The sequence below is a fragment of the Notothenia rossii genome (genome assembly GCF_949606895.1).
Source record: "Notothenia rossii genome assembly, chromosome: 2".
NCBI classification, from domain to species: Eukaryota; Metazoa; Chordata; class Actinopteri; order Perciformes; family Nototheniidae; genus Notothenia; species Notothenia rossii.
This window is the reverse complement of record NC_136904.1, coordinates 24856886-24872609: the sequence shown is the minus strand read 5'-3', so window position 1 is coordinate 24872609 and position 15724 is coordinate 24856886. Positions and strand designations below refer to the sequence as shown.

At 38.1% G+C, this 15724-nt stretch overlaps 1 protein-coding gene across 2 annotated transcripts; it reads left to right on the top strand.

The window, feature by feature from the left end:
* Nucleotides 1-10: 10 nt before the first annotated feature.
* pir (pirin) lies at nt 11-15630 on the top strand. Of its 2 annotated transcripts, XM_079664885.1 has the most exons (10): nt 11-379; nt 1228-1347; nt 1724-1816; nt 5532-5612; nt 9200-9406; nt 9805-9889; nt 10441-10485; nt 13642-13724; nt 14792-14858; nt 14991-15630. In XM_079664885.1, exons 2-10 carry the CDS (start codon nt 1255-1257, stop codon nt 15107-15109), a joined length of 873 nt encoding a protein of 290 aa, XP_079521011.1. In that variant the 5' UTR covers nt 11-379; nt 1228-1254; the 3' UTR covers nt 15110-15630. The 2 variants fall into 2 exon arrangements, with proteins under 2 accessions (XP_079521011.1, XP_079521012.1); XM_079664886.1 differs by lacking the exon at nt 1228-1347.
* The last annotated feature ends 94 nt before the right edge of the window (nt 15631-15724 follow it).

Genomic DNA, 15724 nt, shown 5'->3' with positions numbered 1-15724 from the left:
CATTCACAATATAGCAAAACTATTTATTTTTTCTTAGCCAACAGGGCTTTGTAAGTTATTCATAGTAAGTCAGTGGGAATTGTGATTATGGGGGCAATATAATTCAAATTGACTCGGAGATTTAGACATGTCGAGGATTGTTTGTTAAAATAAGTCAACGTCGGTGTTTTGTAAAGACTGATGTTCTGATGGACATTATTATAAGCTTCTTACCTTTCGCCCCATGTGGAAACATATTTAGCCACGCCCCCTACCAGTCTGTCTTCCGCATTGTAAGCCTACCTGAGAGAGTGCATTCACTCACAACAACTACCTGAGATTCCGCCATTAAAACCCACACAGTAAAACAACCAGAAGAGTGTTGTGTTCTTACTTTAAGGTAGGTGGCTGAGTTTGCAATATATAACTTTAACGTTACGTTGGCAGGAATGTTAAAACATGATGATGGTGGTGCTCGTGGAGATTCATAACAAAAGGCTTACGGTTATATAATGCATAAAGATATAAGCAAATAAAATGCCGCAAATAAAAGGCATCACGCATTAGAAAATACATCTTTAATTTTTAAGAAGTAGGCTATGGACTCGGGACTACAGTTACTACAACAGCAGCAGTCAGACGACTTTCTTTGAGATCAAAGCTGTTTCAGCCGAAGATCCTATCAGTGCAAAGGATCGGAGGTAACGAAGATGAATATGCACGTATACAAATCCGGGAAATATTTCTGAAATGAATGTAGGGAACGTTTTGCAGCAGCAGATCAGAGATCAGCTGACTGCTGCTGTCAGGTCGGCTGGCCTATAGCTCTGAGCTCATTTGCCAATAAGAGTAACTTCTATTAACACTGGGAAACCCCTGTGCTTGCATAACATTTCCTGTTATTTTGTCATCAACTTTGTCATGACTTTGCAGTATTTGATTTTGGGGAATTTTGCTTTTGACAGTTGCTGTTCTCATTCTGCTTTGTATCACAAACTTGTCAAAAGCAATAATATCAGAATATGTAACGTTATCTCTAATCAAATGTCTTCAAAACAGTTTCAAGATGTTTTGAAGACATTTGATAAATTGTATTGCCTCTTCTTCAAAATGATAAAGAAAAGCTTGTGGACAAGAACAAATCTGTACTTTTGCCTAAAAAAAAAACCTTTTATTGTGTCCATGAATTCCTTTTATTCTCATTGTATCCTTTTTTTATTGAAATTCTCATATTTTATGATTTTGCAGTGACTAGTGGTTCATTCTCCCAGCACAATGGATGTCAGGAGAGTGGAAAAGACAGTTTTGAGTGTGGAACAGTCAGAGGGAGTCGGTGCTTGTGTCCGCAGGAGCATTGGTAGAAAAGAGGTATTTTTTTATGAAGGTCCATCTGTAAACCCAACATCTATTACATTTGTCTCCATCCATTGAGAGGTATCCTCAGTTGCTATCCAAATGTGTGATATTGGGTTATATAAATACAAATTAACTTGACATGTAGGCAGGGGCTCCGCTAGGGATTTTGGGTCCCATGAAAAGATAATCACATTGGTTACTTTGGTTGGTTAAAATAGTTTGGGCCCCTGTCAGTCATGGGCCCTTAGAATCATCCTAACTTTTCACCCCCTTACGGCGCCCCTGCATGTAGGCCTAAGTGTAAATTCACAGTCAAACCTTTCTGCTAAACATTCATCACACTAGCCATTATTGCAATTGAAATTATACTATACATATTTTGTTTCAGCTGAGGAACCTGGATCCTTTTCTGATGTTGGATGAGTTCAGAGTGAGCAAGCCGGCAGGTTTTCCAGACCATCCTCACAGAGGATTTGAGACGGTAAGAAGACAACACAGACATTAACTAGATAAATATAAGAAAACATATAGAAAACGTATAATAACAGCTAAAACAATTAATCCATTAATCAATTGAGAGAAAGGAAGGAAGCCTTTTTTGTTGATAATTGATCTAAATTATAAGTTAGCCTTATGTTACCAAGGTTTCTTGAGGGGCTCTGCCTTAGCAAAAGTGAGGGTCTTAGAATAGATGTTGTTTTATGATTTTAAGATGTTAAAGCCCTCTTGATGGTAGCAAAGACAGCAAACATTTCCAAGTTTCAGCTTCTTAACTGAATGAATTTGCTCCTGAGAATACAACCGTCACAAAAGACAATCTAACTAAGTGGGAATTCCAATAAAGCACAACTTTGTCCTTTTACCTCAAAATAAAAATAAATAAGAGAATTATACTTAACCCTAAAACAAAAGGAGGAGCATAAGAACAGGAGCACAGGACCAACTGAGGCTGAGGAGTGAAGTTCCTACTTTGATCACTAGATGGCGACAACAGGACAGAGCCCAGGAAGCCACAGTCCTCCTGTTAAGCCCCAAGCCTGTTTTTCAGGTCTCAGGCTCGAAAATGACTTTCTCAGAACAAATGACTATATCTTCACTTCTAAAATGGGCACATTAATAATCTTTTTTCTCAAAGCAATGATGAACCTGTGAGTTGGATGTAGAAAACTCAGAATCAATAGAATTTTTTTTTTATTTTAAAGTAAATTCAGATTGAATATAGTAAAAAAATATTACTTATAGTGAAAACCACCCTTGAATGATGGGATGGTAGACTAAAAGCGTTAGGAATACAAACGTACCCTACCCTGTATCAAGATTGATGCAAAACAAGTGACATTTTACCTTTTTTTAGAGAGGTTTAGCAAAAGAAAACCCACTTCTGGGGTCATTTGGGTGGATTTGCCATATGGCCCCCCTCGTTCATGCCATTGAACACAACTATTGATCAGAAAAACTGTAAAGGTAAGACATATTTGCCGTTTTGTCTCAGTAAAGCTACGTTGTGTGTTGTCTTGGTTTGCATTCGCCGCCTGAGTTTTGGTTGCACACTGATGATACTTATACTTCTAGAATATGTGGAATCTCAGCTTTAATCAGATATCTTTTTTGTTCAGATCCGATAAGTAATAAAGTATTTCTACCGTGAGTTCTGTGCTAAGTGCGTTAGAATTTTTTCGCTCAGGGCTAATTCAGAGGATTGGTATTATCCTTGTGTTTCGTTTTGCTAAAAATGGTTCATATCGTCAGTTAGCTGAGTTTCTTCCCTTTAAGTGTGTATGACACATTAATAGGTTGTTAAATGTTAAGAAGCCCTGAGACACAGTTTCGTGAAAAAAGGCCCGTAGCCCGGGGGCTATGGGGCTTCACAGGTTAATCCAATAACACACCTGCTGAGGGACAGGGGCAACCACCTAATCTGTATTCAAATAGTTGTTAGTGTGGCCCTTTATGAGTTGGGTTTATATATTTCATTAAAAAATTGCCAGAAATACTAAGTACTGCTAAGTTTCCATGAGCCCAATTTGAGCCCAGAAAGCTTTGGGTTACATATTTTAATCATCAACTTTTAGCTTTATTTTTATTTCATGCCAGATTCAAGAATGTTTTGGAAAATTTATTTTGATTATGTCTATGACAGGAAAGTAATTATGGTAGCTGGATACAAGTTCTGAATGTGAGATTTGTTTTAGTGTTGGTTGTTCATTTCTTTTCTTGTTAGTTGAATCAACACTTTTAAGACATTATTTGGTATCACTATTTGTATTTAACAGACTTATTGGTCAATTAATAATTACAATTAAAACCATCATCTAACATGGAAAATGTTCACATATTTAAAAAGTAAAAAAGCTGATTTTACCTGACTTCTTAGAATGACCTTTTCTTCAAGCTAACCTAATCACTGTCCAGATGCTGTTCTCCGTCATAAAACCACATATTACCAGAATCTGCCTTCATGTTAACCGCAGTGAAGTTTGTTTTGTTTTGGCTTTGATATTCAGATCAAGCAGCGTCTTCTTCCTCAGTTTCTCTGTCTGCAGACAGAGGACGGGTCGCTCAGATCCATGCCCTCACTCTAAACCACAGGGTTTCACTTCGGGAACTTCAATTAATGACTGCTTGAATGACACAACCCCAATGGTAGCTATTTAAAAAGCTATTAACAAGTTACTGCCCTTGTGTGGTACACTTTTATTTTATTCAGATGTGTCATGATTTTACAAAACTATTTTATTATAAGATAATTGAAGTTCATGTCATGTTTCAGAGCAACATTAAATCAATGCAGCATTGAGTAACTAAGCTGTATTAGTAGGACACATCTTCTTTTTTGTTGGATATTTGTCCACCTTTTAATTTGATTTTAAAAAGGATCTGCAGTTTTGAAAACTCTTGTATTTTTCAAATAGCTTTTATATCACGTGACCCAGTGTCTCCAAATTAATCTAGCATAGTATTATACTGGATAAGTATGGTACACATTTTATTAGATTTTGGGGCACCTTTTTATTTTACATAAATATTGGAAAACAAAAGGAATAGGATGAAGTAATCCAATTTGACTGGTGACAGCTTCACTGTTGTGATTCATCACCTTCAATCACTGGCAGCTATTTTTGGCAAAACATACTCTATAACAAACATACAAAATGTAGCAGCTAAAGATCAATATATTTCCTTCAGGATTTGGTGTGAGCAAAGTGAAGTGAGAAATTACTTTAATGAATAATAATTTAGTCAAAGTTCTGAGGCCCCGCCAAATCAATTATTGCTGCTTTTACCAATTGTAAAAATTGATTTTGAACATTGGTTTATGCGTTAAGTTATTATAATGATCTAGATTTAGAGTTAGAAAATATTTTATTAAATTACTTTTTAATTTTGGGAACTAAAAGAATGGAAAGCATAACAACTTGCTCCTATTCTGACTTCCACTCCACTAGCCTCTCTGTGAACCATGTAGGGATAAGGTTGTTTTTTAAAATAGCTCGTTAATACATTTATAACTTTTTAAGCGTATGCTGTTTATTAAATGAACCACACACAAGCCTGTTTTACAAATTATAGTTTATCTCTGTACTGTAAGCAGTAATTCTTCCACTAAATTGTTGAATAGAGGTGATGTGGCAGGTTGTATATCTAAAGTCGAACTTTGAAAACCCAGATATTATCCTTAAATTGCCAGAAGTTCTTCCAAGTGTATTTGTGTTGGCAGATACAACTTATATCTCCCAGTGTGGGTGGACAGGAATATGCTATACTCCCAGCATGCCTTTCAGCAGGTGTGTTTGCTCACACTCACATGACTTTTGAAATCCCACAGCTGTGGAGACAGATCACAGGCAGCTCGCTGCAGGGCCCCAAGCTTTCCTCCCTTAAACAGATGTTCACCTTTCAAACCCATCACTCAGCACTCTTCCTGTCCAGTCTGACCACTGGGGCCGTAAAACAAGCGCACATGCTTTTAGTGTCTGAGCAGCACTCGTTTATAAAGTCGTGTCCTAAGTTAATAACACCTGGAACGTTATATTTCACTCACTGTGAAGATCTTGATGTCAAATAAGCCGTCAAAATCAGATTAACAAAATAGAAAAATGTCTCCATTCTTCACATTTGTTTTGAAGCATATCTTGAGTTATCTGTATAAGGCAATATGAGGCTTTATGTTTCATATGTTATCTTTTTTTAAACAGGTAACATATGTTTTAGAGGGGATCACGGCCCATGAAGACTTCTGCGGTCATTCAGGACGACTGAAAGCTGGAGACCTGCAAGTACAACTTCAATTTTTGATATATATTTGTTAAACGTTGTTTTTTGGACTCTTATTTTTTGTTTGCAGTCAGAGACAAATATTGACAAAGCATTTATGTATACACTGTAAATGACACTCTTAGCTTAGCACAAATATTAGAAACAAGGGGTAACAGCTACTGTAGCCTGTAGGAAAAAAAACAACAACCTAAAAACACCTTAAGCTCATCAATTTATATCTTGTTTGAATTTGTACTAAAAGGAAAGTGTCAAATGACAATCTATATAAAATGTCAGTTAGTGAGCTGAGAAATATTTTCTTTTTCAGAAATAATTTATCACTCAGTTATATACATCAGTCTGATCCTGTAATAGTAAATGTGCTCATCAGCTTGAAGCATTCAGTTTACTTGTTTTTAACATGGACTGAAAAAGCAGAACAAGACTTAAGCCTCTTGGCTTACAAATCCCCTCAAACTCATTACATATGCATCAAAATGTTGTGCACTCACACTAATTGGATATTATACCCTGTGGGCTGTTTCCTGTGTTTTTAAAGCAGTAAAGTTACACACACACACACACACACACACACACACACACACACACACACACACACACACACACACACACACACACACACACACACACACACACACACACACACACACACACACACACACACACACACACACACACACACACACACACACACACACACACACACAGCTGGCTCAGCTTCAATCTGCAGCAGAGGGTTCAGTCAGTTCAGCTGAATTTGTTGTAGCCCACCATGTGCACCCTCTGGTGTCTTAACGTCACGTTGGAGCTGCAGATGCTCAAACCGCCGCCTGCCTGTCTTTTAGGGAAAGCTCAAACAGTGTCTTCAATTAAAACTGTAAAAGAAGTGGTAACCATGACAAAGCAACAAAGAAAATGTGATTTCTCAGTTAATGTTTGAATTAAATCCAAATCTGTATATCAATTTCCTGAAAGGAAACAAATTCAACTTCTGTCAATAGTTTTCTGTGCTGAGAAATGTGGCTGAAAAAAGCAATTGTTTCTTAAAAATGTAAAACCTGTTGGATTTGGAAGCATAATTAAATTACAAGATGTATCAACATTTTTATATTTAATGACAATCTTCATTTTTTCATGCACAAGGTTAATCTTAACGGGACTGTATGTACCCAAACTACTTGGATTGTCATGATCTGTCTGTGTTGTGTTTTTTCTTGTCTAGATCTGTCTTTTGTTTTCTGCGTTGTGTTTTGTCTTGTTTAGATCTTTCCTTGGTTTCCTGTCTGTGTGTGTTCCCTCCTACCTGTTCCCTCCTACCTGTTTACTTGATTGTGTTCACCTGGTGCCCCTGTGCTTTCTCCTCCCTCCTCACCTGTCTCTTGTTTCGTTGATTAGTCTTGTGTGTATTTAAGTTCTGTTTTTGCTGTCTGTCATTGTTGGTTTCTCGTTTGTCTGAGGTTGCTGTCGGATAGTTTAAAAATCAGCTCCTAAGTTCTAACTTCTAACCCTATCTCCTATTCCTTGACCTCTGAGTGAAACGTCACGGGGTTAAGGGATAGTGGATAGGAGAATTCAAAAGGACTTAGGAGAAGAGACTGCGGTACTTTAGAGAATCCGAATGCACTTTCACTATCTGACGTGTTTATGATGCGCCAGCGGACGTCATTGTGTTGACGTCATGCGGACGTCATGTGTGTTGTGTGTTGTTATCTGCTGCTGTGGGGAAACTATGGAAACTAAAGTTTTCTATACAACGGACTACATGGATGTTTAATAAGAATGAGGGACTCATCTAGAGACTCTGCACCGTGCTCTGATGCTGCTGTTTTATGCTTTTATGATCGTGGACAACAGAGAAACATATTCTTCATGACCAAAGTTGAAAATAAATTTAAATAAAAAAGGAAAGTGACATTTATGCTCGTCACCCTCTCCCTCCGGTCCACATTAATACAAATGATCCCAATACGTATGATGAAAATATCTTAAAATCAATACAAATGTATTTATTATAAACGTTAGTCTTTAACATCTATCACTGTGTATATCACCATTCAAACATCTTTTAAAAGTTGAACAAACCCCACACAGCTCAGTGAAATGTTGACTTTGATAATTTGATAATTTCAGTAAAAACTAATGCTCATATTTCTCTTTTTGATTATAATACTGATGAACATTCAAAACAAAGCACTTTGGCAAGTTACCACATACGTTTTAAAATGCTTAAAAAGCACCGTAACTTTCATGATATAACTTCTCCGTCATAATAGTTTGTTTCCGTGAACGGCCGAGTGTTGTGTGACGTCAAATGCTGCAGCTGCAAGGCATTGTGGGGCCGCATTTTCTCCTCTCCTTTCGGTAAGGGAGGTCCAGTGGTTCCTAAGCTAAAGGAGGTTATAAAGGAAGTTTGAAACCTCCTTTCCTATCATTCTAGAGAATTCGAACTGCACTTATCATGGCTGCCACTGAGGGACTTCCGGGTCATTTCCCTCCGTTAGGAAGGTTCCTAAACTAAATGGACTATTCGACTTCAGCCTGAGACTGTGTTCTCAGAGTAGTGTTCTGTTTTTTGTCACTGACAAACCTTTAAATAAAAGTATTTTTCTCTGTTCAATCTGCATTTGGGTCCTGCCTGTTTCACTAACCCTAACATGGATATTATATAATATAAGATGCTTTAACTGTATTTTGAACCACTGATCAGGGCTGACTCTCTTCTCTGGTTTATTCCCTCTTGTATTGTGCACGTTTTATTATCCAGTCATTCTCAAGCACAAAGAAATAAAATAAACCAAATGGCATGATGAACAGTCACGGATGAATAATCAGTGGGCAGCTGCATTAAAGCTTGACAGTGGACATTTCCAGCCGGGCTAAAGGAGAAGCAGAAGCTGTTAAACTAAACTTTATAATTCATCCACTTTGTTTTAAATCAATACCTGCTCCATGTTTTCAAATCTCTTTAATATATTATTTTCAGAAGCCAATCAAACCCAAACAAATATCAATTTTATTGCTAGAAAATCACTTATAATCGCTACACTTACTTTGAACTCTTATCTGGTAGTTTTGGACCCTATATTATGTTATGTATATTAACGCTGGAAAAAGTTCAAAGGCTAACGTGATAAACTTTGTGCAATATAGTTATCCTATGTCTCCTGCCAGTTGTTTCAACAGATTTCACCATCTTTTGAAAATGCAATGCCTTGTATTCCATGGAACCAAATGGATACAAAGCAAACAAGTGCAATACAAAAGGATAAATGTTATACATCAATAATAATCATTCATTATGTATTAATTCATAATTTTAGTGTTCAGTCAGTCCAACACACAGTAGCAAGGAGAAGAAAAGAAGAAATTATTTTATCTTTGCAAAAAAAGTCTCAGAAATCCTCATCACATCTTCTGTAATCTGCCAATCTACAATACACCTGCCTTTCTGTAACAGAATGAAGGCCATCTATCCAATAGTTGTCAAGACATTTCACCTAACCTGAAAAAGCCAAACTGGTGGTGTATGTGTGACATTTTTTATTGTGTCTTTGGTGTATTTGAAATATGTCAACTTGCTTGCCAGTGGATGACTGCAGGGCGGGGGGTGGTCCATGCTGAGATGCCCGTGTCAGAGGAGCCGGTGGTGGGCTTACAGCTGTGGGTGAACCTGCCAAGTAGAGACAAGATGATGGAACCAGCATACCAGGAGCTGAAAGGCTCACAGATTCCCAAACGCAGCAAGGGAGGAGTCACAGTGGCTGTGATATCTGGAGAAGCTTTAGGAGCAAAGGTGTGTGAGTGTGTATCTTTATACTTTACCCACAGGTTGCAGCATAATTAGTTGAAGCCCCAGACAGACGAGCACTAAACATGATGTCTGTACCACTAGCTGTTGATCTCATGGCGCATTTTGCTGGATGTCGTGTGTGTGTGTGTGTGTGTGTGTGTGTGTGTGTGTGTGTGTGTGTGTGTGTGTGTGTGTGTGTGTGTGTGTGTGTGTGTGTGTGTGTGTGTGTGTGAGTGAGTGTGTGAGAGAGAGAGAGAGAGAGAGACAAGGTGTTTTTACTCACTTGAATTTCTGAAAAAACATTTGAATAAAAACATACATTTTGTATACGTGTTCAAGCCCTATAAGGAGAATATGTGGTAGAAACATCAAAGTAAGCATTTTTTTCTTTAACCTTACAGTCTAAGGTGAACACAAGGACACCAACCTTGTACCTGGACTTCAAAATGCAGACAGATGCCCTTCATGTGCAGCCAGTCCCCTCAGGTAAGAGAAAAACATTTTTAGAAAAACCACAGTGATTCTGTAAATGGTTTGCTAATTAAAAAAGCGCCTAAGATGTCTGTTAGGAGGCTTACACAACAACTCTATAAAATGTTGTCCACTTGTGGCAGGCAACAGAACAATGTGAGATACTTGGAAATATAAAATGGAAATAAAACAAATGTATTTTTGTTTTTGATTATCTTTGCTTCAAATACTAAATATAAAACACTCTCCTTTCAGTTTACTGATGAAAGGCAACTTTTCTGAATACAATTTCTCAAATGAGAAACATTTCTGTCACTGCCCTGCCAACAGTGAGTGCTACATTTCACTTCACAAAGTTCACTAAACCTCATTTTCAAACCTCAACACACACCCTTATACTGTTTATACTACTTTTGCTGTTTGTATGCATGATGTATTCACATATTTGGCACATAAACACTCCGACATTTTGGGCAGATGACAGAATTAATATGACATTAGAGCATATGGCAATCTTTCTCCGTAACTGCTCAGTTTAATTTTGATGATGATTGTGTGTTGGACAGGATGGACTACATTCATCTACACGCTATCAGGATCTATTCATGTTGGTAAGTGTTGTCTGTTTAATGTTCTGCTGAAATAAAGGCTCACTAAATATTCTTTTTATCTGAACTTTGCAACATTAAAGTGGACCTATCATGCTATATTCGAATAATATAGTGTAGGACCATACCTATATAAGACATATTTATACTTTTTATTTTTCAAAATATCAAACAGATCATGCATTTTAGCCATTCCTCATTTCGCTCAATTTAACACTGTCTTTTCATGGGCTGATTCTGTGAGAACAGCACCATCTACAGGCTTGGCATATGTACTACAGCGTCTCCAGCGCTTTCAAACGGCAATGTCCGTGGCTGTCTCCTCCTGATTGGTGGAGTTGGCCCAATAGCCGTAGCGCCACTTCTGTGACATTACATGTTACTTGTTAGATTACATTTTACTTGTTAGACACTTTTATCCAAAGAGACTTACATACTCAATACTGTCGGAAATCCCCACAGGAGCAATTTGGGGTGAAGTGTCTTGCCCAGGGACACAACGACATGCTGACTGCAGTGGGGTTTGAACCTGTGACCCCCTGATCCCAACACCAGCATACTAGTCCACTGCGCCACAGCGCGTCTATGTGACGTCATAGAAGTGTTCAAATCTGGATCAGTTTGTATCAGATCCGTTGCAGACCCTTTTTAAGAGATTTGGGTATGGAGGAAAATAGAGAGGGTTGTGTTTTCTGACACTTGGTGAGTTCCCTGGAACACCGGGGACACATATTCATTTATGAAAGATATACAAAAGTGCATTTTGCATGATAGGTCCCCTTTAAGGTGTTTTTCCTGTATATTTCTCATATAATGCCACAATTCAGATGTACTGTATATAAGAGGAAGAAGAAATAACTAATAAACAGGGTGAGAGCAACATTATTCTTCTAGTTGGATATGTTCACTCCTTTATTTTCAAACACTCCTTCACTTCTGTCCCTGCTCTTCCTGCTGCCATATCTATGTTGCAAATATGCGTGTGATCTCAGTCCAGTCACAACTTCTCTTCTACGTTCAGCCAGAAGAACCATGTGTTACGCTTTAAAGCTTGATGGGAACATAGATCACTCCACCTCAACCTGAAATGTACCCAACATCACTGGAAAAATGCTCATGCTACTGTATAAAATATGACCATCTCAGAGTTTGGCTTCATATCAATCACCATACCGGCGTGTTAGAACTACGCCCTGGTTTGCGTTGCTGTCTGAAACAATACTGTGAAATACTGCATGTCCTGCTCCTTGGACGCCATAGTGTGATTAGGGAGTTCCCCTTCGCATGAGAACAAACCCTTTCAGACAGTGAACTCATTTTCAGAGGCTTTCTTGGTTTGTTGAAACCTGTTGTTTTCATGCAGAAGTCCCCTTTTTAAAATTCTTTCATACCATTTCATTATGGTTTCATTACTTTCCAGCGTTACACTGCAGGATATCTCAGACTGGTTATTGTTGTCAGATGTTTTAATGACACGAGAGGATGAATTTGGCTTCAAACATTAAAGACGTTTTTTGAATGTTAAGTCTTCAACTAGAGATGTAGTCCTGCCAAATCGGGCCCAGCTGGCTTTGGTAAATGCATCGACCGCACATGGAAGTGTCTGGATTTCTCAGCGTTTAATGTAAGCATTGTCTGTAGTGTCTGTATATTTATATTGAACTCAGTGGTTTTGTTATGCAACGTACACCTGTTGAGGTCAGAAATTGTTTGTGAAACTATTCTTTCCGTTGCAATTTTCATCTTAAAAGCAGCATGAAAGCTAGTTTTTGAGTATTAAACAGTAATGCCAGAAGACCTTTCCTCTCATTTCCTTCTTGAGGACATAAAAAACAGCTCAAAAGCCACAAAACTCATGAATTCTCATAAATGACATGGTGATTGTCAGGGTTTTTCCCCAACAGGACTCAGGATTGAACATAAAGAATTATCCCAGCTTGACAATGCGTTGGAATTAACAGTAATATGTAGTGCGGCATCATAGGGTCTAATTTTGAAATATTGACATCCTCTACATCAGTGGTTTCCAACCTGGGGGGCACCAAAGTTTGCAGGGGGGCGCCAGGCCTCAGATGATTTGAGTCCAAATATCATATTTAGACTTTTTTATTTATTTTTTTACATTTTCAATACATGATTGTCACTAAAAGCCTTGTCTCTACATTACAATACAATATACAAAATAATTGATTAATTAATTTGAATAACAATTCAAGTTAGTAGCTATTAAAGGCATAAAAAGACAGACATTTATAATTCTTTCTTTAATAGAAATGTTTCTTCTGCCCGTAAAGTGTCCAAACCAGGCTTTTCTGGATAAGCACATTTTTAAAACATAGTCATTGTCCATGCCGGTTTCAGTTGGATTATTTGTCACAGTTTCTCCGATCAGATCGGTCTCCTCCATTTTGTAGATTATTTACGACTTTTGAATCCACATAAACACATCGGCAAAATCCGGCTTATGTTTGAACAGTTTAATCCCTTTGTGAATTGTTTCCACTTGCGCCGTCCTTTAATTTCTTCATACAGCGGGAATCCAAATGAATTAATCCTGAGTCCAATAACCATCAAAGTCACTCCAATAGTGCTCCTTAATTACGCTTTCATCCTCCTTTAACAAAATACTTTACATTCATCCAGTTTGTGATGGTATTTGTAGCATTTTTGAGACTTTTAAACCCCCCCTACCCCCCTCCCTCCGTGTGTGTGTGTGTGTGTGTGTGTGTGTGTGTGTGTGTGTGTGTGTGTGTGTGTGTGTGTGTGTGTGTGTGTGTGTGTGTGTGTGTGTGTGTGTGTGTGTGTGTGGCGCAACTTCCAACAGGAGTCATTTGGGGGGGCTCTTGGGAAAAAAGGTTGGGAACCACTGCTCTACGTCATGTTTGAGTTGTTTCAGCCCGGGGAAACGAAGTGGAGCAATTAGACTTTCTTAATAATGATTCATGTCATTATGAAGGAAAGTCAAAAAGAAATCATTGTATCTTTTAAAGAATCATGAAGCTGAAACCCTGAAAACTAAAGCATTCCTGTCTAAATGCAAGTGGTAGAGAAATATACCTTTTTTTTAAAACTAAACTGAAAAACCCTGTGTCCTGCCAAATTACAGTAAAAGATGTTTAAAATGAACAATAAGGACAAAACGTTGAACTTTGTCTTAAGGCCCAGATGAGGAGCAGCAGAAGGTGGAGCCTCATCACACCATAGTGTTTGCAGATGGGGACTGTGTCAAAGTTCAAAACAAGGTGAGAGATTAACAGTATTTTCTCGTTTCTTTCCAAAATGCCTACCTTTGTAAACTGAAATATTGTCTGTTCATCATAATTAGGGTTTTACGGATGGTTTTTGTTTGGTCAATTACTTAATGCCCTCCTCTTGCTTATTTTTGGTCTCCCCGGTTTTTCTCTTGCCTGCCTTTTCTATCTTAGTGGCGACTGGTCATTAGGCTCAGCCCCACCTAGTGTCAGCAGAAAGTAATTCAAATAAGAATTCCCCAAACATGCAAATAAATGCAACAAAAATACATCTTAAAATATATTTTAAGATCATGTTTAGTCATCTGATTCGTCTATACATTGCTGTTTTGGTCTGTGTTCTTCTAATTAGTGTCTACAGTGTGCCTATTGAGCCGTGTTGAGCGACGTGGGTCAAGCCCCGATCTAGCCCCTCTCTCTGTCTAAGTGAATGGGCTCTGTAAAAACTACCCTGCGCATGCTCAGTCTTTTTCTATTCAATGTGTGCGGCAAAAAAAGAATCACCTAGGGGCACTGTGCTGGCATACCCACCAAACGTCATCTCATAATTCAGAGCTGATTGGCTGTAAGTACGTGTGCCGCGAAAAGTGTAGTTTTCACCCTGTGGTGAAGAGGAGACGAAAGAGAGCAGCGTATAGCGATTAAAATCAGTAAAACGGAAAGACAATGAATGAAGTTGACCAACTACGTCAGCTTCGGCAAGTTCATTTTATGTCATATCTTTTGTTGATCTTCTGTGTTTTGCCTATAGGCTATTGCTCTGCTCGATCGATTGATATTGTGACCTCGGTGATGAGTGTCTGTGTTTTCCTTATCCCCGGACAGAGTTCCACAGAATGTGAAAATATATAGTGTTTCAGAATAAAACAAATATTGTGGTTTATTTTATTTAAAATACATTTTTATTTATTTATTATTTTTTATTTAATCCTCTTGTGAGGTCACACATTCTTCTTCAGATCGTGTGGGGCTCCAGATCTCTAGGAAATGACAAATGGAAGTCATTCCACTTCTCACACAGACAAAGATAATAGCACTGTTTCTTATTTCCTCCCCAGGGCTCGGAAGTGTCCCATTTTGTGCTGATCGCTGGAGAACCAATCAAAGAGCCTGTGGTACAACACGGTAAGCCATTTGCGTTATTCCTTCCATGTTGGCAACATGTCACTGCACAAAAGAGTTGCTTGAATGTGTTTAGGTAGTGACAAACAAAGCAGCTGTAATTTAATATTTTCATATGTCTTGTGTGGCATTCAGGTCCGTTTGTAATGACCACAGAAGAAGAGATCACACAGGCTATCAAAGACTACCAGACTGGCAGAAACGGCTTTGAGAGGGCCGTAAACTGGAGGTCCAAGATCAGAGATGCTTTCTGAACATATCCCTTTGCAATGTTGTCACTGCAGCCTTACCTGTTTGTTGCTATGGATATATTTTTGTGAAGATATTTAATTTGAGGTGTTGTTACCGCGGATATATATATTTCTTCTGTGTGTGTTTACAGGACATTTAGTACTTTCCATCATCCACTACAACACGTCCAAGGGCTTCATGGACTATTGTTTGCACAGTAGAAGTTTAACCCCCTCCCCTTGTAAAATATAGATTTTATTGAAAATGTGCTTCGAACTGCTCCCCACCCTCTCGTTAAGCTTCACTACATTTTCCGACTGCTGTTTGAAAGCTGTTATGCAATACTTTTATATATTGTTGTGAAGATAATTTAACATATTATTATGTATAAGTGTGAAGGTTTTTACATAAACTAATCTGATTTTTTATGACACATTTATGTACCACATGAATATGTGCCTTGCTGCAAAAGTAAAAAAAATGTTTGACTTTACAGCCAACAGACAACTTTTGCGTACATATAATAAATATTGTTCCAATATTCCCTCTTGTAAGGGTTATGTAGATGTTCCTTTGCAGATTAAAGGCTCAGTCAGATGAGCAAGTGGGTGGGGTGTCGGTGAGACAGGGGTGGTGCT